This window comes from Takifugu rubripes, chromosome 22 (genome assembly GCF_901000725.2).
Source record: "Takifugu rubripes chromosome 22, fTakRub1.2, whole genome shotgun sequence".
Lineage (NCBI taxonomy): Eukaryota > Metazoa > Chordata > Actinopteri > Tetraodontiformes > Tetraodontidae > Takifugu > Takifugu rubripes.
Window position 1 is genome coordinate 13,874,344 of NC_042306.1, and position 25,960 is coordinate 13,900,303.

At 49.8% G+C, this 25,960-nt stretch overlaps 1 protein-coding gene and 1 long non-coding RNA gene across 4 annotated transcripts in view; both read left to right on the forward strand.

Annotated features, from left to right (window-relative positions):
- The first annotated feature begins 4,529 nt into the window (after positions 1–4,529).
- Positions 4,530–8,950, forward strand: LOC115248031 (uncharacterized). 2 transcript variants are annotated; one of them, XR_003887061.1, is made up of 3 exons: positions 4,530–4,803; positions 8,661–8,769; positions 8,855–8,950. It is a non-coding gene; the product is annotated as an uncharacterized lncRNA (long non-coding RNA). The 2 variants fall into 2 exon arrangements; XR_003887060.1 differs by having other exon boundaries at positions 8,661–8,779; positions 8,855–8,915.
- A 2,871-nt stretch (positions 8,951–11,821) lies between these two features.
- LOC101079552 (zinc finger E-box-binding homeobox 1-like) overlaps positions 11,822–25,960 on the forward strand; it is a 31,566-nt gene continuing 17,427 nt past the window's right edge. The window contains exon 1 of one of the 2 annotated variants that reach the window (XM_029830812.1): positions 11,822–12,148. In XM_029830812.1, the coding sequence (XP_029686672.1) occupies positions 12,091–12,148 (58 nt within the window). In that variant the 5' untranslated portion in view covers positions 11,822–12,090. Of the gene's footprint in view, positions 12,149–12,965; positions 13,582–25,960 lie in introns of those variants that run through there. The other variant, XM_029830813.1, reaches the window with a different exon arrangement.

A 25,960-nucleotide genomic window follows, 5' to 3' on the forward strand; every position in this document is an offset into this window, starting at 1 on the left:
ATTTGAAATTCATATGAAGGGAAATTATGGTTGCAAAGAGGGCGAAAAACAACATCTATTACATGAGTAACAAATGTTAAGTGTGTGAGTGAGTCAGGCAAAGGAAATTTATTGGGATCTTTCCCTTAACCTGCGTGTGTCTTATCAGCACACACACACACACACACACACACACACACACTCGATGAATTTCTGGGCATGTAACCTTACAGGAAGAACAGACGCCCAGATAAACAATGTGTGTCATCAATAGGACCAGGCCGCCCTTGGCTGGTTTTAGATCAACAGGAAGACCCGTGTGTGTGTGTGTGTGTGTGTGTGTGTGTGTGTGTGTGTTCAGTTTTAGGTCTGGTAATAATTAAGATAAGGGCTTCAGTGTGCTGGGAGGGGGGTCGGGGGCCTGACAGGAATACATCTTCTGGCTAAATTTAGCTGACAGCAGGTCTCAGGAACGCAGGTCTCCTCTTTTCTCTGCCTTTGGTTTCACTGTACAGCAGAACTTCTGGACCAGAGGGAGGGAACACGCCTGGGACGGGTCACTAGTCCATCACAGGACACACACACACACACACACACACACATGCAGGCAGAGTCAGGGTAACTGGCCTGTTTCTGGAAACCTGAGTGGGAATCAAACCCAAAACCTTGAGACCGCGAATGAATGAACCAGCACACAAAGCCCGTTTTCTTCTCCCCCCCAGATGAATCAATGTTCTGGACCTCTTGTACTCATGCTCTTTAAATATAACTGAAAGTGTACTTCTGCACATTTAAATTTAAAATGTTTTCCTGGTTTAAGACCTTTAACTCAATTAGATTAAAACAAACCTGTAACTACGATTAAAGAAAAATAAGTACAATGTAAGATGAACTTTCTCCTGACGTGAATATGAGAAAATAAGCCTTATTATTCTAAGGATTCTCTTGTTTTTATAATGAATGTAGAATCCCGACTTTCCAGGAAAAGCCCAGTTTGCAGTCGGGCCTCACCTGAACCTGCAGGGAAACGGATGGTTCGGATCAACAAATCAGCCAAAGATCTGGGAAACGCATCACAGGAAGCATGAAACACAAGCCTTTCCTGTGCGTGTGAGACAGTAGACGTGCACACACTCACACACGCCACCTTTCTAACATAAACGCACGTGACTGTAGGGTACAACAATAAAGACAAATAGCTGATGATGTTTTCAGAACAGCTCAGAGTCTTTAGTTAGTTTATTCCACACAGTAAAGTCACATGATGAATTCGACGTTATACAGAATATAAATAAATAATAGTGATTAAACGCTATAGGTTCTGGCTATGTCAGCTGCGGTGTTTCCGGCGCCCTCTAGCGGCGATGAGACGAATTAATGTTTTTACGTAGTTCAAAAATGAATGTTATTGACACTGTTAGACATGATTTCATTTTACAGGAATCCTTCTTTTCTTTAGGAAACGTCTGTTTCATTAGCACCGGTGACAGGTGACTCACGGTCTGCTTCCTGGCGACCGCACTTTTTCCAGGCTTTACCTGGAAAAACGCCTGACTCATTATGGAGTTTTGGGATGCTTCTAAAAGCTCCCAAAACCAGTTTGGCCTTCACGCGGTGGGCCCTGACGCGCCCTTCACCTCACAACAACCTCGTGCGTGTGTGACCGCAGCACGCACGACACGCCTGTAGGAAAGAAAAACACGGACATGTGGCTTTAATGTGGGGGAGGCCTGCAGCACGGACCTCCCTGCTGCATGGAAACATTGAAAACACACCTCAGGATGGAACACACAGGCATGCGCGCACACACGCACACATTCCTCCAGCCAGAAATCCCAGCTATGCACTGGGGCTGGTCTGCTGCTGCTGCATGCATGCGGCTGAGGTAGTGGGCCAAACCTCTGCAGGTCTGATAATGGCTCCAACATGGCTGCTTTCAGATCGGCATTGAACTGCTTGTGCGAGCCTTTTAAGGGAGAGCAGAGAGGGGCCGTCCCAGGCCCCCGGTGCACGTCGGCACCTAAACGGCTGCCAGACCGCTCCGACCGCAGTAAATCCGAGAGGTGACGCTGCAGATAAAAGCAAATGGATGCGGCAGTGAATCCCACACAGCAGGACTCTAAGTAGACGTTCTTTATGGTCTCCAGAGAAAACCCCCGATAACAGGAAAAGCAGAGACGGACGGAAGATTTAGTGGGGGGGGGGGGGGTGCGTTGTTCCAAAAGTAAATATGGAGGATTAGCGGTCATAATTGGGCTGGATGGGCGCAGAGATGGGTGATTCACGCCTCTCCGACCTGTCTGTGTGTGGAATCACAGAAAAGAAGCGCTAACGTGCAGCACATTAGCTGCCGCTGCTGTTAGCGACGGTGTGCACGGTGCCATTAAGACAAGGTCAGCGTGACCGCAGGTGATCGCAGATTAGCCTGCCTGCAATTAACTGGCTGCTTTCACAGGCAAGCATGGCGAGCACGAACGGCTCGGCTGGCCTCCGGATGGACATCTGACATGCAAAAGCTGTTGTGACCGTGATTTCAGTAGTCAATTTTCAGGTGAGAGGTGTTTTCAGGTGCCATCAAATCTCATTTATTGTGTCTTTGGTCCTTTTCCCTTCGCCATAGCTTTTATGCTAACGTGAACTGAACCTCTGCTGTACTACGGATGGTAATGGCAGGAGCTTTTTATTTATTTACTGTACTCTCTGATGGGAATGTTGCTGCACTCACCTTCAACACAGCTGGAATTTCTGTATCAGATAAAGACTTTATCCGAAACAGGTGAAGGATTTTTGCTTCTACGACTTTAGAGAAATACGGCTGAAGTCGAATGGATCCCACCTTTAACCCTCACAAATCTCAGAGTTAAAAACACGGCACGGGCACAAAAGCTGATCTGTCCCCGCTTTTATGCTTTGGATGTGTTTTATAGCGTATTTGTCACTCTTTTGACAAAGCGATTTAGTGTGTGTGTGTGTCTGAACTCGAGTCCTTGGAGTTTCTTTTCTGAGGAGTTTCCAGCCAGTAAGAAGCAGCCTGGTTTGTAAAGTCCCAGTTAGTTCCACGGCTCCAGTTTCCCTCCCAGCTCAGTTGGTCGGAGAAGAACCAGGACCAGGTGAAGCCAAATATTCACACATGTTTAAGTCATCCTCTGTAGGTGTAAAGTTTCCTTTACACACACACACACACACACACACACACGGTGCAGATTTCTCTGTCCAGCTGGAGATTATTAGTTTTTCTCCCAGCCCACAGGAAGTCAGTCATCATTCCAGGCTGACAGGTACATGGAAGAATCTCACCGGCTCTGTTCTGTTCACAGATCGGCTCCGTAATACTTTACAGCATCCTGGCAGTCGCAGCAATCATCCGGCTGATTGGCTGCAGGGGGAAATCTCGTTTAATATACTCGTTTGTGCCAAGATGAGACCGACTTTACCCGGGTTTAACTGGTGGTTGCATCCGGGTGGGTGTGAAACAGGAGGAGCCGAAGCTGGAGAAACCCAGTCATTGGAGCTTTCGAGAAGTATTTCACCATCACACACCACTTTAACCATTAATGCGTTCAGTTGTGCTGACCGGAGAGCTTGGTTCTGACAGGTTCTGGCAGGTTCCGAGAGGTTCTGACTGAATCTTTATTTCTTAATCTTTCTTTTTTCTCCATTTCTCAGCCTGTGTGAGTCATGCAACAGTTAGAAATGTGAATTTCTACCGTCTTGGTTGTGAAATATTGCAGCATGTTTGGCCCAAGATTTCCTGTTTTAAATGCAATAAATCCCAGCCAGTGAAAAGTAAAACGAGTTATTTTAATTTTGATTTGGTTTTGTTTCTTTCCCGTCGGCCAAGCAGAAATTGCACATTTTAGAAATGAATGTTTAGCATAAAAAAACTGATTTTCTGCCCCATCTTTATAAAGTGAGGTGTGTGTGTGTGTGTGTGTGTGTGTGTGTGTGCGTGTGTGTGGGTGTGTGTGCACTCAATTGTGTCATCACACTACCATCCTGACACCACAGATGGCCTAATGAAAACAGCTGGTGAGTCGCACACACACACACACACACACACACACTCACACACACACACACACACACGCGGAAGGTCAGGTCTGTCTCTCTGTGTAAACATCAGTGCTGATACAGAAAATCTTGTTCAACTCATTAACCCCCCCCCAAGTGTTTGCATGAATGACATCATTAACGGGGATTCTTCAGCTCACGTGTTCACACATGCGCACGTTTGCCTGAGATGCTCCTCTGTCTCCTACCTGGACCGACGCTGAGCGAGCGCCCACCAGCAGCCCAGAGCAGATTAGAAACATCTGCTGCTGATGCAGGAGGGGAAGGGGGGGGGATTGGATTTCATCCTTGAGTGGGGTCACACAGGAATATTGTGTTACCTCTATTTTCAGCGCACGTGCGCTCTCGGGCCTTCGCTATTGTCGGGTATTATATTCCAGAGTCCAGCTGGTGCCCAGTAAGAACCATCACCGGTTTAACCCACCGCAGCACTGTCCAGCTTTTCCCTCCCCAGTCAGGGATTAAACAAGGCTCCATCGCTGCGACTCTGCTCCCTGTTGCCCAACCACACGGCAGCCGTCATCAATCACCTGAGGAGCGGCCGGACGTGCACGTTCCAGGAGGGGACAAACTGAAGGACGGGCGGTGACGTGCAGCTTCCCGGGGAACGCCGGCGCGACCACCGCGCCGGGAAGTCACGCCTGTTAGCGCAGAAGCAGCCCCGATGTGGCATTTAAACCCGGAGGAGGGTGTGACGGCGTTCCCATCCACGTTCCCGCTCTTCCTGAGCGTCTTTAGACGGAGGCGATAAAGGTGAGGTGGCAACTATGATTTCCCCATTTCATTAAAAATGCCAGCGTGAGACGGGGCCTTAAAAGCACCGCCAGTGCAATTATCTGCAAATTAAGTGTGCTGTCATGCTATTATCACAACCTTTTCCTTCCGCCTGGCCGCAGCCACATTCATAATTTAATCTTTTATGCACTTCCCCTGTTCTAGGTGTTGCCGGCGCTCCTGCCAAGGTAGGCAGAGAGGAGACCTCCTGCAGGGGGGGGGGGGGGCTGACCTGCTTCTGGGTCAATTAGCCGCTAAAGGGCTCGTTCTTGTTGCCCTGTTTACATGTGGGTCAAGACAGAACCCGGAGCGGAGCTGCTGGGGGTTTGGCCCTGATTCAGTGCGACTGGGTGACCTCTGACCTTTGGACGGTGTCAACGGGGGCTGCAAGGCCTGTTTGGGTTTGTTGTTCCGTGTAGCTCACGGCGACAAACTGTTCGAGAGTTCGGTTTTCACGTCGGATTAAAGCGAAGCTGCCGGTCGTTTTGTGGCAGAAGTTAATTTCCACGGGGTGAAATATTGTGAAGCGACATCAGAGAAAAGGGGTTTTCAGCTATTACCCACGTTGAGGCAGAGCTGACAGGCTGTTGAGGGTTGGGTGTGTGGGGGGGGGGGCAGTCTGAATATTAAATCTGGCTTTTATCACTTCGTAGGCGATGCGAGACTGATGTGAGATATGAAGCCTCTTTCATTGACCGTCAAGTGTCGGAGCGGATTTGGAGGTGATGGAGGAATAAAGCGCGAGGCGGTTTGATCTGTGCAAAGTGCAATTAGTGTCAAAACAGGGAGAGCGGAGCCGATCGGAGGGGGGGGGGGCTCACCTGCGTGGTGGTGGAGATCCTGTACTTCACACGAGCCAGATTTGGATATCGCGGATTCTTGGATGTAGCAACAAACACTGAAGTTTACCAATTCCAGTTGCTCAACATCTGCCAAAGCCAAATGAAAGGACCAAACCAGCCCCGTCGCTGCACGGTCTTTGTTGACCTCCAGGGGGCGCTGGTGAAAACGACCCACGCTGGATGTCCAAGCTGCCTCAGGTTTGACAGCAGCCCTCATCGATCATCTGAAGGTCAAAGGTTACCTTCGTGCTGCACCTGACTGCTTTAATGCTTTTTCTTGCTAAAGTCACAGTTATGAAATGGGATGCTTTCGCCTTTGATCCTCATCGTAAGTGACATTGGGTGCTCTTGGGGAACGTGAGTCTGCAGTATTTAAATCATCCCAGTGGTTCTAACATCCATTTCATTAGTTTTTATCGTGGCTCTCTTTTCCCGTCTTCTCCCTTCCTCCTCCAGTTGTTGGTGGGGGGATGACGAGCGCCGCGTCTGACTTTCACCCTGAATAATGTCAGGCAGGATGACTCACTCGGATGTCTTCGCCATGACTTACCCTCCTCTCGCACACAGGGCGCTGCTCCTTTTCCCATCATGCACCGCGGCTGAGGCAGAGTGAGGTCATCTCTTCGGGGGGATGTCAGACCACGGGGGACGTGTCGGGAACAATATCGCCTTCTGTGGTCGACAAGGACCAACACGGACCGTCAGAGCCGTGCTGTAATTAGCCACAGTTCTTTTTAACTGCGTGAAACACGCGCGGACGGAAAAATAGCGGCAGTGTGTGTATTTTTTATAGGTCTGTTCAATGCAAGCCTGCGTGCATTAGCGCCTCCCACGCACACACCTGCAGGAAGTGAAAGCAGGTTAATGCTGCAGAACCTGGTCCAACACCTGGACCTTCCCAGATGCTGACACAAGGCTGCAGCAGGCTGGGGAAGCAGGCGGCGTCACAGGGCTAAACGCTGACGTCCTGTGGGAAACGGCTCAGGTCTCATTTCAATATCAGAGTGAGGATTCACATGTTGACTCCCGGGAGCGCGAAAAGCTCGGTTTCAGTGCCGTATTTCTGAGAGGAACGGGTTTTATTTAAGTGCTCAGCAGCCATTTAACTCGTACCAGGAAGGAGGTCAGTCCATCAGTTCCCCTCTAACCTTGTTTGCTGTGTTGGCTGATGTCATGTGACTGTAGAAGGAGAGGAAAAGGCAAATGTGAGAGTTCCGTCACATCGTCGGCTCCATCAGCTGACCTGGAAGGCCACATCACCTGACGGGTCGGATGATTTTCCATTTAACTGCTGAAGCTCACACCCTGACCTGACAGCTCGTCCTGCTGCCTGTGTGAGCCACAACCTCCACTCAGCCGCCGCCCCAGCGCCTCCTTTTAAGCTGAGACTTAATTACAGTCATTTCTACCTTGTCCTGTTACCAGGACTTACTGGCAGCTACCTTTCTTTCATGTGTCCTGCTCATGAAGGCGCGTCTGTAGGAGCTTTGCTGTAGATGCTAAATCCTCAGGTCAACACACAGTGTCTCATAGATCAGGTCCCAGTTTTCTCATCATCTGTATGTTTTTACCATCAGATCTGCAGATGTATGACTGAAACATGGAGAATACAGGCACATGTGACGCTTTAACCTGCACCTCTTCGGGGATGCCACCATCATGACTGGTTTTTCTAAAACTGTGGTTCCAGAGTTGGTTTGGTCTGCCAGGAAAAGGACCATGCTAAGCTTGCTGTGACTCGGCAGCCATGACGTGTTTACTGCAGTGTACCTTTGTGCCACTGGGGAGAGCTATTTGTCCCAGTCCTCTAAGTCAGTGGTCCCGGATCCACGGCTACAGCCAGAGCAATATTTGGACCGATGACGGTCCAAGAACTCTTGCTTGTTTTCAAAAAGCTGCGCTGAGGTGTTGTCCAAATGCTTCTGCCTGTTTTCCTGAACCTCTTTGCTTTAAACTTGTTCCACAGCGGCCGAAAGCAGATGCGTAGGAGGAAGTTCTGTACAGCAGCGTGCCAACACTGGCTGCTGCCGCGTGCAGAGTTACCTACAGAGTGGATCAGGCACATAAATATAGACCTCACTTTGGTCTATTTTTGACTGAAGCTGCATCAAGCTGGGCAGATGGAGCCAGGCAGGAAGTCAGGCTGAGCAAAGGGGCCTTTCAGAATAGAATAACCTCAGCAGCGTGTTTCAGAAACACCAAGAAAGACCTTCAGTAGCTGATCCATAATCAATAAAATGAAGCTGCGTTGCACAGAGATGCCAAGAATATGCTGAGACGGGATAAATGGGAATAATCCTTCCTATGTGTAACCAGTCTATGCAAAAGGGTCTTAAATTCAAAAGAGGAGTGCACGAAGGAAGAGGAGCTTCTAGGTTAAAAATCGCCCTTTGTTGAGTGCGGTCTGTAGTTAGACTCTCTCCATCCTAGCGGGGCTCAAAGGACTGAGTAATGTGACTTCCATGTGTCTGGAGCTGCAGCGCTGCTGCAAATGAGGTCAGCCTCCAGGTATTGGCTTAAACAGGAGGCAGCGCCTCAGAACGCACACATGCAGAGTACTGTATGCCCACTGGCGTGGAGAGACACACACACACACACACACACACACAGACATTGTGTCTGTACTCTGTGGAGATGAAGTGATGCACAATGACATCAGTTGCTCCTCTTCCTGCATGTGACTCATTAAGGCTGGCTGATAAAGGCTCGCCATTATCACTGCTGGGATGAGCAAACAGGCCATCACCTGAACTGGACGCGGCTCCATTGATCCCCATTGTGATGCGAAGGGTTGTTACCACAATTAGTTTGCCTTAATTTTACACCATATTCTCCAGAGGCTTGCTTACAACGCGTGTATAACTGGGTTTCTGCCTGGGTGCCTTGCTAGCAAACACTGGAAGATAACAAGACAGCATAACTTGATACAATTTTACAGCCCAAATCAATATTCACCTATTACCTGCTTTCCTGTTTAAACTGTCGGCACTGAAGAGCAAACACCTGATGAGTGGTCAGCCAGCTCACCCCTGCACGGCGTACCTGAGTGGAACCGAAAATGCCTCCGCAGACTTTGTCCCTTCAAACACGCCGCTTATCTCAGGTGACAGGATGTAAGGAAAACCTGAAGCTTGGGTCCAGCTGTCTCAATCGATGGCGAGTCAATAAAACAGTACTTTGTGTTACAGGACGCCCGATAAACATGCAGGACAAACACTGGAGGCTGCCATTACGGGGTTAAAACTGGAGTGCTTCAAAATAAATCCATGATTTAGGTGGTCATGAAAGCAGGCCGACTCTTCCTTTTTGTATTCATGATGCCATTCGGCTCCTCAGCCTTCAGAGCACATCATTAATGAGGAAGAATGACAGGAGGAGAAGGATGAATTCCACATGAGGACCCGCCATTATCAACTCCCCGGCCACTCATCCAGACGAGTGATTTGTGCCCACATTACTCATCCTGGCACAAAAGTACATTATTCATCTGCGAGGTGCCAAACTTATGGCACCGACAACGGCGGAGGTGGTTTCAAAAGTTCCCTTTGGGTTTGTCTGATAAGCCCGACAGACCTCGCCCTTCGTGCAGGGACATCTCCAGCAACAGTCTGAGGTGACGTTCACCTGCCTTTAAATAGGAAGGCCGGAGGGCGTGCTGGACAACAGGCCGTTTGGGGACCAACTCTTTGGTTGCACCAGCAAAATCGGGCTCAGATTTACCAAAGCCTCAACCCCACACCCACGTGTGCTCCACGCTTTGCTGCAGGAGCTTCGGCCTCGAAGGGGTTTGTCATGTAAAAGTGCTGGTGGCTGATTTTAAACAGAGACCCTTTCACCAGTTCTCGCGCCTTTTCACGTGGGCAGTCACCCATACGTCGTCTGAACCGAACTTAAGCGGATATTTGAAAGGGTTCCCCGCCCTCATCGGGGCAGATGGAGCAAAGAAGCAGCACCAGGAGCGTTTCAGAGTTCCATATGCTGCTAGAAGTGAGGCATCAATAATTTAGAGGTGGCCCTGCCTTTTAAACGAACCGCCAAATATCGAAGCCCCCGACAAACCTCCTGCCCGAGTTTGAAAGATGATCCCAGTGCTGGACTCAGACGCATGTTTTAATGCGCGTTTTAATGCGCGGTTGTCCATGATGCAGTCCTGCTTTGATTGCACGCGATCAAAGTTACATGTGTTCTTTGGTTTTTGACACCCAACAACGTCCCGCAGCGAACGCTCCCTCTGCTTGGAGCGACGTTCTTCCCCTCCAGGGATTAAATTTGTCCCCAGCGTGTAGATTCTCCAAGGTAGACCCCTACCTGACGCATCACAAAGGCAGGAGGCTGAGGAAGGGATGAAAAGGCATGTAGCCCGAGGGCTCGCCTCTTCAAAGGACAATGCTCGCACTTTATGGGCTGGCGGCTCATTCAGAGGGATTTTCCTGCAGAATCACAAATGGATTAACTAAACTGGTGGAAAAAAAAGGACCACATATTCATGTCAATAGCAAATTAGCATTGGATAATGGAATCTATTTCCTCTCTCACATCACAGGCAGCGGATGCCTGTAGAGCCGCTGTAGGACAGAACTCCCTGAATGGGAGAGGTTCCTCCAGCCGTTCACATCCTGTCAGTGGGAGATCAGTTACAGGCGCTGCCGTTGGTGATGGGAAAGAGTTAAAACTGGATTGTTTAGCTAAGCCTGCCGCTGCAGCATCCACAGAGGACACATCCAACATCTGCTGGAGCCATTTTCACAACACACACAACCTTAGAGGAAGCGCCAGATTTAGGGTCCACTTTTACACATATGACATCTTATCTGCTCTAAATATGAAACAAGTTCCCTCAGCCACACGTTAAACGATGTGGCCCCTCACATGTCTGCGGCTGCTAAACCACCTTCCTACTCAAGGAAAGGGATGTGACCCAGTGGAGGCCTCAGACTTGCTTATCAACCCACCTAAATCTGGATGACAGTGCCATTGTGGGGGCAAAAACCTGAGCATTAAATAAACTGACAAAGCATGACTTGATGAGTTCACCATTCTCCTCCATTAGAACTAATGGAGGATCATTTTCCAGAATATTGTAGAAGCGTTAGCGTTAGCATGTGAACAACCACCCAAAATGAAGGAAATGGGACCTGAAACGTCTGCCAAAGGCGACGGACAGGTTGTCCTCCGCCACTGGAACGACGAAACCAGATCTAAATGCATGATTGGAACAAATGGAGGTGTGACTTATGGTAATTCACGGGAACGTGAGGACGCCCTCCACCCCTGTGACCTGAATCATGTGCTCACCATCATGGATTCATCTCACCAACAAAAGAGGAACCGCCCAGAACATAAAGCATGTCATCAGCCGCACTTCTCTCCGGTGAGTCTCGGTCCGCGTCCTCGGAGGAGGACATCCAGAGGAGCCCTCCCGGTGAGTCCGAAGTGGAAACCCGATCACGGGCATCTACAAGAATAGCTTGACGGAGCTATAAAGGTCATTCCTTTGACCTGCTGTGAACCGACATTGAACTTTCATCCCTGCTGAGGACAACGCCGTCGGTCGGGATGAAAATGATCAGATTTTAAAGCACCTCGTACCTCAACAGCCTTGTTTTCATCTGAGTTTCAGAGGATTGACACATAAAAGAGATGCAAACGGGGTTAGAATAGAATAAAACAATAAAATAGCTTTGCTTTCAGCCCTACAGATTAGCAATCACATGCAAAATAAACAGAGGTTTCTTACCGTTTTATTGAGGAAACATCCAAATAAACACATTTATGAGAATAATCTGACCCCTGAAAGCTACCCCGACGGCCAGAGCGTGCCCTGAGGAGTGTGCATGTGGACGACATGTGTTTAAAGAACCAGAAAGTAGAATCAGTCACATGGAACATTTGAGCTAAAATCAATAACCCTCTTTGTAATTACATTTATAATAACCAGAAGAATGAAATAAAAGGAAAATGTCCAACAGCCACACATCAAATATGTAATAAACTAGTGGGATTGTCCTGTTATACTCCACTGGTGACCATTCAGCTGCCTGTCAGGGACACTTTATTTTCCTTAAACTCCACCTTTTCCAGAATGTTCCACCTGTGGAGGGAATAATTGCTGTTTTACGTGAATATTTTCATGTTTCCTGCCCTCACAGGGGTCGGGACGGCGCTTCCCCTCCGAGAACACACCCACGTGCCTCCAGTAGGAGGGGCCACGTGCTGAGGTGTTTGAGAAGGTGATGCCGTAAACGCGCGCAGCCTGTCGTAAACCAGGTGTTTTTTTTAACGGAGGGGAGGAAGGTGATGTCGTAAAGCGGACAGGGGGGAACGGGAGGGGAGGGTGAGGCGGCAGAATGGGGGAGGCAGGAGGAGGAGGTGGAGGAGGGAGGTAACTTGCGAGCGGCTGCGCTTCAGACTCAGCGAGAGGATCATGGCGGATGGCCCCAGGTGTAAGCGCAGAAAACAGGCGAACCCGAAGCGGAGCAGCGGTAAGTCCCCAGCCGTCCGCGGCCGCCGCCGGGCGGCTTCCAGGCGACTTCATCGCTCGGTAAAGTCCCGTTGAAAGTGTCTGGAAGTGAGTTGGACCACGTTTCGAGGACTTTTGCGGAGTACTTGCGCCTTCATGTCCCAGTGTGCGGGTGTACCGTTATACCTGGCTGGCTGCTCTCTCCGCCTAGCGGCGCATGGGGCCGCCTGGATGGGTGAACCGTTATCCGCTGGTAATAAGAGCCCGAGGAGCGCTCTTTAGCCGCCTCGACTTTGAGTTTTCCCCACTCTTCCTGCCTTTCTTTCGCTACTTTTCTGCCACTTTCCCACACGAAGCAACACTTGACGGCAGGTTGCGGAGCTTTCGCACAACAACGTGGCCTCGTTGCGCGCAGTTTGGAGGATGTTTTTTTTTTTTTTTTTTTTTTTTAGGGCGAGGTTGTTGCGGGGTTAGTTTCGTGTTAAGTTGCAGCTCGCACGGCCCCGGTCGGTGCCTCGGCTCCCTCCCGTTCAGAATCATTCCGACTCTGGCTGTTTCTGTTGTCGGCCGGATGGGAAAGTGTGCGGATGCGGCGATAGATGCGGTTTTCTGCCCGGTTTGGTCGACTAACCGCCGCTGCTGCGGTGATGGCACAGAGATGGGATGTTTGTTTCATTCACCCCTCCCCGCATCAGCTCCCCAAACACACATGTTCGCCTCGTTAAGGTAAGAAGAGAAACTATATTTTTAATCCACTCGGGGTATTTTTATCCTCCGGCAGTTTTGCTCTCTCTTTTATTTTGTTCTTCCTCTTGCTTGCTGCGTGCACTGACTGTTGCTTTGGTGTGCGTTTAAAGTTGGAATACGCACGTTTACACGTTTACGGGTGCATTTAAAGGCAGCACGGGTCACCTGACGACAGATGGTGGCGAGAAACGTCGGCGTAAAAGCGCCTTTATGAAAATAATGGCAGAATATAAGCGTGTGTTCGGCTGTGGGGGGTTTAATCGGGACGTTTTAGGCAGGAGAGGATGAAATAAATAGAGTATTTTGGTCGTAATAACTTTAAATTGGAGCCCCCGTCCCTCATTGGTCGGATACCTTACCTGTACTTCCCACCCTAATACGCAGCAGCCAATAAAAGGGTAAAAGCATAAAATTATATATTTCTGACTCCGTTATGGTGTGTGCGAGCCGAGGGTGGAAAGCACCTTTTTTTCCTCCTCCTGCTGACGCCACGACGGTGACTCTGCGCGCTCAGGAGCCATCATCAGCACCACCATCATCATCATCACCATCATCATCATCATGTTTACCTGAAGGCGGACAACCAGGATGACAAACGGCCCTGAAACAGACAGAAAATAACACCTGCGGCTCGCCAGCAGGATCTTTTCGCCGTTTGGTACCGCCTCCGCGCGTCCGGAGAACCGCTCCAAATGTCAACTTGTGCAGGTACCGATTTGATTTGCGGGCTAGTTTTTTTTTTTTTTTCTTTCCCCACCGTGCGGGCTTCGCCTGGATGCTCGCCTCCCCAGGGCGGCTCGCCTGCCTTCATTCTCGCGGGAATTATCTCACCGACGCGCGTTCCTGACCCACTTTCGCGTCTTCTATGTCCCCTTTTATGTAATCTTTTTTTGTGTGTGCAGACTGGTTGATCAATCGAGCGCTGCGTACGTGCGCGTGTGCTGCGCACGGAAAGCGAGCGGTGCGCGAGGTGTTTTTCCACTGTAGCCAACCGTGCAGTGTAACTGCGCTCACAGCAGCCTGTTAAACCCTCCTTTTCCATCTATTGTGCTACGGTAATTCGTCTGAAAGCCTCCTGAGTGGCGTGCACGGGAGAATGGCGGTCGGTACCATCACCGCAGTGAAGGCGGGGCCGCTATTTTTCCTGGACCGGAGACAGCCAGGTACGCAAGGTGATGCAACACCTTTAAAGGTGCATTTTCACCCACTCGACGGCAGAATGTTAAACCTGTGCCCTCGCGGCGCATCCGATCGCCTGATTCGGATTAACGCCGCGTCTTCGCCCTCAGATGAGATTAAAAAACAAAAGCAGCGCGTCCTGGCGGCGCTGATCAAGATGGCACAAGGTACCTTTGGCTCACGCGCGCGCAGATGCGCCTGCGGTGTTGCAGCCTGCTTCAAATCAAAGGTGCGCCAGTCCTCCCTGACGGCCGGAGCCCCTCCAGCCCCTCTGCTCCACAAAAGGAGCTGATATGCGCCAAACATTAGCCCGTGCTAATGCGCCGTGACCTGCCATCGCCGTGATGTGGCTCACAGCTGCTACCATCGCTTACGATTACAAAGGCTTCCCATTGTGCTGAGATCTTTCACATTCTCAACCGCTCTGGCCACTTTGTGCCCCCCCCCCCCCCCCCCCCATTTACAGTGACAACAAGCGAGGGCCACTCTTACACCTCCCATAAGTGTTTTAGTAGCCAAGTGTAATTCCAGATAAACCCTCTTATTTCTTGCGACGCGAACAAGCTCAGAGCTGCAGAAGTTTTCTTTGAGTCATTGCAGTAGTTGTGATTTCCTCCTCGACTGAGACGGGTGAGTCACCGTGACGCTCAAATGGAATTATCCTCGGTAAATAAACCAACCTTCACCCGCAGGTTGCCTCTGTAAACACGCCGTTGTGCCGCCCAGGAGCAGAGCTGCATCCCAAGTACCTGAGGGTTCTGGTGGGTTTGAACCGCCACGCGTGGCAGGTGTGGGTCCGGCGTGTTGCTGCCGTAGCCTCAGCCGCCCCCCGCCCCCCCAGTCCGACAGTATGTGCCGGAGTGTGTGCGCAGCTCGGCTGAAATCCAACACTGCAATTTAGGGACTATAGGAATGTGGCCTGGTGTTAACATACCTTGACAGGATAAACAGTGGAGCCTACTCCCAGTACTCCCAGTCCCGGAGCGGGAGCGCTCACATTCACAGGCCTGCTCGCCTGAGACTGAGGCGTCATCGGCATCTGAGATGGATGAGGAGGAGGATCTCTGTTTTTAGCTGCTTTCTGGAGGTTTATCCAATTAATTGTTGCCTTTTCCATCACCCAACCTGCCTTTTGAGCATCACTGGTGTATATATTAACCATTTTCCGAGGATATTTGAGGATATTTCGGCGTTAGCATGCGCCTTTAAGCTACCTGGGCTCAGAAAGTGTATCATCGTGTATCGTGTCCATATGTGATGAGCGTGCTAATCAACCTTACGCAATCCCAGTCACTTTGGATGACCTTGATATTGATTCTTTACATGCAGATATTGTTTTCAGTCTGGAACTGGTTTGATTTTTATTTTTTTTGGCTGTGTGGTTTGATTAATTTAAGATTTGACGGTTTGGATTTTGTCATAATTACTGTCAGATGTTTGGATTGGTTGCGTTGACAGTTTTCAGTTTCGACGGTCTGAGTCAGTCTTGTACTCTCAGATGTGCATTGTTTACTCTCGCTGGCTGCATTTTCCTATGGGGGGGGGGGGGGTTTCCTGATAAGAAAGTGCTTTGAATACATTTTAAAGGAGAACTAGTGTCATTTTGGTGATCTTTGATCAGCAGGCTGGGGTTTGAAAAAGTGCTGTTTTTTCTCACCGTTTCCCATTTTCTGTCAGTTTTCAGGGGAGTATTACTTTTTTAAGAGGCCTCACTTGTCACACACACCTCCAGCCTTCCGCCGAGCTCGCATCTTCAAATAAATGCGTTTGTGGGGCGGCTGCGTGTTTTCTCTCCTCGACTTGTGCTCATCCTTCAGAACAAATTAACCTGTCTGTGTTTGTAACCTCTGAGATGATCTGGACATATGTGAGGAAAACCTGGCTCACCTGAGGCAAAGCTCATCCCGGTACACTCCTTTAGACTCATTACACATCTGATCCCACGCGTGTTACGATTATTATTATTAGCTGATCTTTTGTAGGCAGCTGCTGGTGGGAAACGGTCCTGTGCTGGTGGCAGGTAACAGCGGTTTCGGCTCCGCCAACACTTGCCATTTGCGATATTTCCTCATTGCAGTTGTGTGCCGTTTCCCTGGCACACACAGGCCTGTGGAATGACAAAGCACTACAGGATGTCTCTGGCAAGTCAGCATTAACCCCTCCTGTAGCCTTTTATGGGCCGGAGGGGGAGGGTGTACGTTCGAGGCTACCGGCGCTGCTTCTGCCACTAATTGAGTTGTGTGTTTGCGAACACATCCCTTTGCGTGGACGAGAGTGGGAGTGAGCAGCTCCTTTCCTTCGGGCCGTGCATAAAAACACAGGCCTGCTTGTTTTTGATTTGCATGCTCTGTTATGTGTGAATGAAAATCAGCAGTTCCCACTGGTGCCGTTGCCGTTGCCGTGCAGACGGCGATGGCGGCTGATAGCTGCGGCGTGACGGACCGGGCAGGAAGGAGCAAACGCTGTCCGTGTGCGTGACCCGGACGGGATTGATTCGCTGGTTTACGTCTGACAAGCGCTGGTCTGTTTCCAGTTGGGGCGGACAGCCTTGAACTAATCGCATCACGCAGGCCGCGCTGCTCTTTAGCCGGCATGAATGTGAAATATGCGTGGCTTTAAAGCAGTTAGCTCCCCGCGTCACCAGAGCCCCCTCCCCTTTAGACCCAACCTCCCTCCATGCAGAGGTCAGTGGAGCAGCCCTGAAGCTCTGTGACCCCAGAAACCACATGTGAGAAGCTTGAGTTGTAGAAAAGATCTTTCTTTTTTTTTTTGCCAGCTCTGCCATGTTGAAACAAGATTAGAGCAAAGGTAACTAATCTGAACCTACGTTGCCGTTTAAAATCGACGCCACGAAGGCTGCGTTTGCCGAGCGACGCCTACGCGCCGAACAAAGCCCAAACATGGAACCAGGACTCAGATTTACCTCCAGCGCCTCGTGTGCGTATAAATCTCAACGGGTCTGCCAGCCCCGCGCGAGTCGCTTTCTCAAAGATGGCCTAAACCTTCTCACGAGGAACCTGCTTTGCTGTTTCTTTTCATCTCCCTCATTAAACCGCCTGAATATTCATGTTTCCCAGTGAATCCCCCAGCAGTTAAAACTCTAATCTTTGTATACTGCGGTGTCAACCGAGGCCGAGCACCCAAAGACAACCCGTCCCGTTTGTTATCTGCGTCAGAACCTCCAGATACGGGCCCGCGCCTGCATTTGCATGAGCTTTAATGCGTTTACATGAGTTTTTGTCCACGAATTTGTGCAAATGTGTGGGCGCTGTGCAGGCCCATGTGTGTCAAAAGAAAGAGTCCCATTCAAAGTCCTGCGAGTGTGTGTGGGAGAGGGGGAGCACTCTTTCACACTCAGCCGGTGGGAAACTCCTCTCCTTTTCCTTTGGAAGGCTCATTTGCATATCCTGCCATCCTCTATTCTCTTTTTTTCCTCCTGCCGCCCGGCAGCAGAGGAGAAACTGGGAGAATCCAGCCCAGGGCTGCTGCCTTACGGCTCAGCACTGACCTAAAGATTTGGATGATCCATACGGCGCTGTACCCCTGATAGCCTCACTTTCTTGAAATTTGGGACAGACCTCAAAGAAAAGCAGCAAAAAGAAAAAAACAGAGCAGTTTGAATACTGTCCATCAGGCCTATTTTTGTGTAGTTCTCCCAGTTAAGATGTTTGGAATCTGCACCAGTGATTTAGGCAGTAAATCTCATCAAAATCTGCATGTTGCCAAATATGTTTAAAAAAACCCTCCTATTGGAAACGAAAACAAATTTCAGTTCCACACACATGTAAATGTAAAGCTGCACATTTGCATCGATCCCATGAAGCCGCAGGAAAAATGTCTAAACAGCTTCTGTCAGTTTGTGCTATAGCAAATCATTTTAAATGCCGTTTTTTGCATCTTTGAATTCATCTTTTTTTTAAATAAAAGGCTGCAGTGGGAGTGGGGGAGGTGGCCCAGGCTGACATAAATCTTGAGCAGTGGACAGGTGGGTTAGGAGGGGCCTGGCCTCAGTAAAGACCCCCCAGAGACCTCTGTGGGTAGAGCAGCAGCAGGACAGGTGGGAGTGCAGCAGAGAATTAGATTAGAAGCTCAGCACATGGATTTGGCCTCAGTCGCGTCGCTGCCTTCACCACTGTCGCCGGTATTTTGTCAGCTTGTGGTGTGAATGAAAGGAAAGGATGAGACGGGGAGAAAGCAGGCTGCTGCGTTTATACCCCGACCGCACCTCCTCTCGGAGGGACTGTCAGCCCTCACAAATCCCCCGTTTAGTCTTACAGATGTATGAACTCATCGTGAGTCGGTCCAGCTCGTCATAATCCTCAAACCTGTCGGTGTGTCGGTGGTAATCTTTGTACTTCCATCTATTCCAGTTGCCACACAGCAGCTCATCTCTCTGGGGTATGTTTCTGTTCCTTTCACCTAAAGTCTCAGGGGGACGGGTTGTGTTCACCCCACCCGAAGTGTGTGTGTGATACGGAAACAGTGATTCAGCGATTTGACCTGCATTTTTCAGGAATTGCTGCACTTGTGAAATGTGGATTGGAAAATCGGTGTGGAAAATAAAATGTGTGCTAAGACAAACAAGTGAAAACTCCTCACCAATGACACCAGCACGTCTTTATTGCCCTCTAGTGGCTGGCTGCAGTAATTCCACTGCGCAGACGTCTCCTCGTGCTAAAAAAGAAAGATAATAAAAAGCGAAAAATCCCGGATCTGTATTTTTCTTAATGTCTGAGTCATTATTGGACAGACGTCGTCTCGCCATTTTCCACCATTCAATCAAGACGGAGACGAAACACGTAGAATTTGAAGAGAGAATTTGATTAGCGTCTGGGTTAAGAGGCGGTTTTGCCCCTCCACCTTGTGCTTTCCAGGCTCGCTGGAGCCAGAGGAGGTGAAGAAAAGAAATGATTTGGAGGGTCGGAACAAAATCTGCCGGCCCATTCAGAATCCTCAGAAAGCTGCGATTGTACATTTAAATTTGTTGATGTTGGAGGACATTAGCGCTCCCCCTGTTTAATACATGCAACACATTCACGGATGAGTGGAAGAAAGTGCTGGAGAGGCTGAAAGAAAGGGAGTGTTGTTATTGAATTACAGGTGATGGTTGCTAATTGGGCCCTCCAGAGGTTGTGTGTGTGTGTGTTGGTTAAGTGTGTGTGTGGCTCTAGGGATGTGGAGCTGATGAAGCTGTTAGGGTAAAGTGTGGGGCCCAGCATAGTCTCTGAGTGCTGTGCTTCAGAGGCTGTCCTGTCCCTGTGGAGGAGCGCTAATGGAGGCCACCAAGCCCTGATGAATTACACCCATACGGGACGGAGGGAGAGACGACACCGCCCGAGGTGACGCTGCTGTAATTGAGGTTGCTGCTGAGCCACATGAGCGTGTGGTTCTCGATCAGCTGTGGGCATCAAGCAACACGTTTGGACCAAAACTGTGACAGCGGCGGCATTATCGCCCACCGTGGCTCTTGGCTCTGTCTCAAAACCACGGCACGCTAGCTTTTTATAAGAACTAATTACATCGGTGACACGACAGTGACTGGACTATCGGGAGTCCCTGACAAAAGAAGTGCTTCAGGTCTAACGTCAGAGGCGGTGATTATTCTGGTCGTTGTTTTTAGTGATCGTGCTCTGTGGTGTTACCAGAGTTTTTATTCTGGCGTGGAAGAAAATAGGCTGGCTGTAGTGCTGAGCAGGGCAGTTCCACGTTGTAACAGTCAGTCAACTGGAAGAAAACAGCAACTTTCAGCAGATAGAAATCAATGAATTGCTCGTCCAACCTGCTGAATAACTGATAATCATAAGCTTTGTTGGATAAACAGTTTCATCTGCACCTCCCCAGTAGGACAGAGCAGGCAGATATCAACCCTGGAATCCAGCCGCTGATGCTACGCTACAGCTGCAATGGAAAATCTTAGCTATCCACACCGAGACCGAACCTCCAGTAAGTAGATTAAAAGTGATGGACAGACAGATGGATTTGGGAACAACTCTTAACTTTTATTATTCATGAAGTGGCAGCACGTCTCGTAAAATCCTGCAGTGTTTCCATTACTCTGACCACGTTGCTACATCAGCCCATACTGTAGTGTTCTCCTTTCTGCTGAGGGTTCGCCGCCTTCGCTGCCACGCGGGACGCCTCAGTCGCTTTGATCAAAGCCCGTCTGGCAACGGTCTCGCAGCTGCAGCGCCGCTGAGGTGTCACCCGTTCACCACAGACCCGAAGGCACAATGCTGCGGGGCTTCTCGTCGTTTTTGGTTGGCTTTTGCTGCTCAGACAGGATTTTCTATTTGTTTTTCCGGTTTATACATGAGAATCTGGCCGCCCGTGTGTGCGGGGAGGATATTGTTTGCTTTGCCACACTTCTTTATTACCGCAGCCACCATAAAAGTGTCAACTTGTGCCACTCTGCAGTGACTGTGCAGTATAAATTTAAATCTGCTGCAGGGAGGTAAAGGCATGTAGGACTTAATCTCACTGCTATAAGGTTGCTGTATGGACGCTCCCCACTCGGTTTAATACTAGTTTTCCTCTGTTTGGGACTTTCCTTCAGCTCCATGTCACTTGCTCAGCACACCTGATGCTGCACCTGATGGAACCATTTTGAAGATGTTGTAGTTGCCACCCCAAACCACTAGTTGGCAGTGTGTTTTGCATGATGCAGCACGTGCGCAGACGCCTCCTCCTTAAGAACAATAATGTGCAAAGCAAATTAAAATTGTCCGCTCGGCCTGATGACTATAGCCGTGGTGCACATGCACAGCTACTTCCTGTTTCAGAAAACTGTTGTTGTTTAGAAGCGTCGCCTGTTTTCAGGGACCGGAAATTTTAAGTGAACGAAAACCGAAACGTGGCAGACGTTTTTCACCTTCTGGGTCGGTTTGTGTTTCAGGTGAAGTGTTTCTGTGTCCCGTCGAGACGGGGGCTGAGCGCGGTGGGTAATGTCACCTTTCTGGGCTGAACCCGCTACCGACAGGTTACGTTGTGGTGCCGAGCTGGTAAAAAGGCAACACAGAGAAGGTAGACAGAGGCCCAAAGCCAAGCCATCAAAAGATCAGGTTAATTATTGTGTTCCAAGCATACCTGGAAACTAACAATTCCCATTTAATTATAGATTAGCAAGTGCATTTGGATAAATAATTATCTTCACCATTCGCTGCTTTTATAAAAAAAAAGATTATTACATTTAGCCTGCAAACGGAGCTTAAATGTATTTCAAAGCCTGCTTGTGTGTGTTTGCTTGCATGTCTTGATTGTGTTGATGACTCAGTGTGTGTGTGTGTGTGTGTGTGTGTGCGCGCGCGCGCGCGCGCGTGTGTGTGTGTGTGTGTTTACATGCAGCCTGGCAGGTGTGCCGGGGTTTCAACCCCAATTATAAGTCTCACAACTACCGCCTGACAACGTTGCAGCAGACAGGCTCCAGCATACAAATGCCCCCCCCAGCTGTGTTGCATAAGCATGCACCCAGAGGAGCACTGTGCTGGGAACACTGGGAACACTGGGAACACTGGGAAGAGCAGCTCTGGGAGTTTAACACCTACTTATATCTGTGCATTGTTGTCCAGGATTTGGTCGATGTTTTGGTAAAATGCCTTTGGAAGTTAAGGCCTGTCTGGGTATTCACCTTCCCCTCCTCCCCCTCCTGCATTGTGAGACGCACACCCACACACACGCGCGTGCGCGTATGTGTGTATCCCCGTAGACATTAAGGGAAATTGCTTTGCACACCTGCTGCAGGCAGGATGAAGTTTTTGTATTTTTCTTCACAAAACAGCTTTAAGTTGTTGATTTTCATGTTTTCCTGAAGCACAACTGAAAAGAAAAAGTAGGCTAGCAGCTCATTACCCCCCCCCCAACAGCCCATTTAAAGGGAGGTTCGTGCTGCTCAGACTTCTTTTTTGCCCAGACGGGTTTTAAATATTTGATTATTAAACAAAAAAGATCATTTGAGCGTTTTCAGAGGATCCTCCAAAGACGAACTCTCCAGGTTTGACTGCCAAACTAAAGAAAAAGTGAGTGCTGCCTTTGGTTGGAGGCTTTCCCCCTGAAAGCATATGGGCCATGTCTGTGCCACGCAGCCATGAAACCCTCCGCCGGGGCTGCCAGCGCTCTCATAATCGGGCACCGGAACAGTCTCGTCTTCCAGCTCGACTTGCCGACGAGCGTTCAAAAGCAGGCTAACTATAACCACCCCAAATTCAATCAGCAGGGGGAACAGGCGTCATTCTGAAGGGCAGAAATGCCAATCCAGCCAAGGCTGTGCACCAGCGAGCTGCCCGCAGACTCACGCCGGCTGCCGCCTGCTCCCGACATACAGTAGACGGCAGATTTGCCCCCGCGGAGCCAAAAACAAGGCGGTCTTGTGGAGTATTGTGATGTAAGCTGGTGGGTTGGCGTGAAGCAGCCTGCTGGGTTTTGAATCAAAGATAGGGAAGTCGGAGGCCGCCGCTCTGTCCGTCCTCCATCTGTGTCCCGATTTATGAAATTAGTCTGCCGACTGGATACACAGTCTCATTCATTAAGGCTTAAACTGTGAGGAAATCTGGACTTTGCCGTCACCCAGGTGGATTATTGAAAGGTTTGGTTCCCAAAGCTGTCGAACCAAAGAAATATGAGAGAAAATGTTGCTGGTTTCTTCGCGCTTTAGTTTACAGACGGAAGAGTCGATAATTAGGCACCAGCCTGGACAAGACCGATGCTAAATGCTCAGACTAGGTCTGACCTGCAGCCAGTTCGGGCTCAGCCTCCAGCACGCACCTCAGAATGAGAGCAAACATTTGGAAGGATGCTAGCTAAGCTCGCAGCTGACCTCGGCGTGACCAGGCCGCCGACGTCAGCAGTGTTATTCGAGTGCAACTTTGTGATGACACCAGTTGCCTGTCTGTGACTGGGAATGTTTAGGGGCTGCTCGCGGTGATGCGTACCTCCCTCGGGGAGGGGGGGGGGGTTGTGTTTCAGAAGGCATGTTTCTTTTAGTACGCCCACAAAGTCGAATGAATCTTCGTGGCAGGAAAAGTCACTTCCTGGACAGTTTCCCAAGGAGTTTTTGGGAGGGGGTTTGAATACAAAGCAGATGAGAAGAAGAGCACAGCGAGTGTAGGATCGCTAATGCAGCAGCACCTGAGGGGCTTAAATCAGGCCAACGATCATGATAAGATGGAACTTTCCTTGATACACATTTTAATAGAATGGAGAGATTAATTCTGCTGGCAGGCCTGAACCACGGAGAGGACAATTTTATTAAAAACAGGTCAAAGTTGGTCCAGGATTAGTGCTCGCTTTCTTTCTCCGCCCCAGCATCCTTTCATGGCTTCACTCCCAACAAGCACAGGCATACGGAGGTCTGACTGGGAGGATGTTAACCTCGTTACCCCCGTCAGACATCAGCCCCTCCCCCACCCACAGCAAAGATGGACACTGACAGGATGGAAAGCAGTGCTGCAGCAACTGTGCATGGAATGCCCCCAACTGCAGCTTCCTCCATTTCAGCCACTCTTTTCCCTTCTAATTAACAAGTCTCGCCGCAGGGCATCGCATTCGCGCGGGGGTCAAAGGTCACGATCGGCCCGAATTTGGGAAAATGTGATCCGCAGCGGAGGACAGGTTGGAAGTCTGGGTTCTCGCGGGATTGAACCCAGCTGTCCAGAAAGCCCAGCAGAGTAATCTGGGCTGTTTTATAACCGTAGAACACAAGGTTGTTCTGTGCTTCGGGGTATTTTACTGTCAGGAACCGCAATTTATGGCCTAAACCTGCAGACGATAAGCAAAATAAATAGTGTTAACTTTCAGGTATAATTCCATTTGTGTTGTCCTGACTGACTCCAAGGCGACCTCGCAATTTTTTCTGTTTATCCCAGTTTGATCTGACAAAGTCCCTCAGCTGTTCTATTGGCTGCAATTAGACGGGTTGAATTTGGACTTGTGGGATGGAGAGAGGAGCTCCACACCAGCAGATGCAGGAAAGCCTGAACAGCACTCTGCCGACAGTGGAAAATAACTATAATTTAGAATAAAGCGTTGGCGGTTAACACCGAAAGACCTAATGCAGGCGGCGCGCGGCTGTTCTCCACCTCCGAGACCGGCTGAAAGTGGAACCGAGGTATCACATTTATTTAATTAAACCCCAGCAGGGCAGCAGCAGTCATATATAACGCTCACCATCTCGTTGCACACTGCTGCTGGGTCAGCTTTCATTTTTTCCTCTGTTTTTTTTCCAAACCCACACGGTATTGTTTCTGATTCCGAGGTGCAGCGCGGCGGCTGCGGCCCACTCGCATTCATGCGCATCAGGCCTGGAAAGTGCCCAGTGTAATCAGGCTTTTTCCCCTCGCCGAGAACTCGAGAGTTCTGAAGTCTTTTTGTTGGCGGGGGGAAGGCAGGCGGCTTGGCCCGGCACCAGCGTGGAAGATATCAACCTTTTTCACGGGCGCTTTCCTTGGTTTCGCAAGCTTTGATGATGTCGCGCAGCTGTGAAATGTCACGGAGGGAAGAGGTGGCGCCGTGAACCGACGTTAGCTGCTAAAGCTGGGAGCCCTGGCGGAGCTGATGGCGGAGCTGATGACGGCGCTTTAGCAGGTTGTGACACCAAAGCCACGATGAGGAGGAACGAGAATCACGGTTTTGGCCCAGATTTGCTCCCCCCCCCGTAGCTGCCACATCTACAAAACAGTCCCATTTGCCTCGGAGGCTTCAGAAAAGTGTCATGCTTTTCATATCAGCCCGTTTGCCGCCTGTTTTGCTGACGTCGGGATAGCGCCGCGTCCGTCCGTATATGGCTGGGAAAGCGTTGCGTAAGCGCGTTTCACATGAAAACGTTGGCTAATGCCCTGACTTCCAGGTCCAGATGTGCCCCCTGTTTGACACGAGAGTGCTGTGCGTTCGTGTTTATGGAGCATTTAACAAATCCCCGTTTCCTGTTTGAGTTGGTATTGATATCCGTCATGCTGTTTCCAACTTGTGCTTCATAAAAGTCTGATTACTTTTAAATGAACGCGCCAGGATGCCAGACCTCTTAGATTGAGCTCATTAGCAGAGTGGCATCACCTGGTGGAGGACTTGAAGGGTTCCTGGCCACCTAAATCACATTAAGAGGCTCAAAACTGCATCATTTTACAGGAAAGTAGGATCTTTAGGAAGTAAATGAGAACAAATGCTGCTGGTCAAGCTGGTTTTATACTTTTGCACCGGTTAAACGGGTAAAAACAAACTCTTACATGAGACCAGGGAAGAGTGTGTTTCATCCTAGTTCAGTTTGATATGCATTGTTGGTTTCTCCTTTCCTACAGTGTGTCATGTGGAGGGAGGCCATGTGCTCAGAGAATCCTCCTCCCCCCTCAGCACAATGGTCTGGTTCCCTCCCCCCCCCCCATGCCGAGGTGGCCTCTGCAGTTTCTCAGTAGTGGCAGCAACCTTTCCAACCTCTTTAGCGCCGATTGGTGAAGCGCAGCCCTTAAGCTGGGCCGCTCTCCCTCCTCCTGGGCTTCTGCTCTTTCACTGAGGCGCTGTGCTTCAGTTTGGGGGGGGTTGGCTCGTCTCTGTGGTGTTTACCGGCTGCTCGGCGCGTTAATCTGCTATCAATGTCATGTTTGTGCGGCTCAACTGTTTGATTTTGTGCCATCATCTCTCCGGTATGAGTCTCAGTTGCCCGAACGCCATTAAAAAAAAAGGGTCGAATTTTAATTGCTAGCTTTCGCTGCTTCCGCTGACGGGGACGCCGTCGCTGTCGCATGTGGAGAAGCTGCACTCGCGACTTCATTTCGTACTAACCGAATTCGCCACAGCTCAATAGCACAGTTGGCCTCCTTTGTGCGTGATCGCAACCCCGTAAAGACGAATCGTAACGGCGCCGAGCGCCGCCCTTTGTGTTTTTTATTATCATCAGATGCTTTAGGAAGTATTTGTGCGTTGG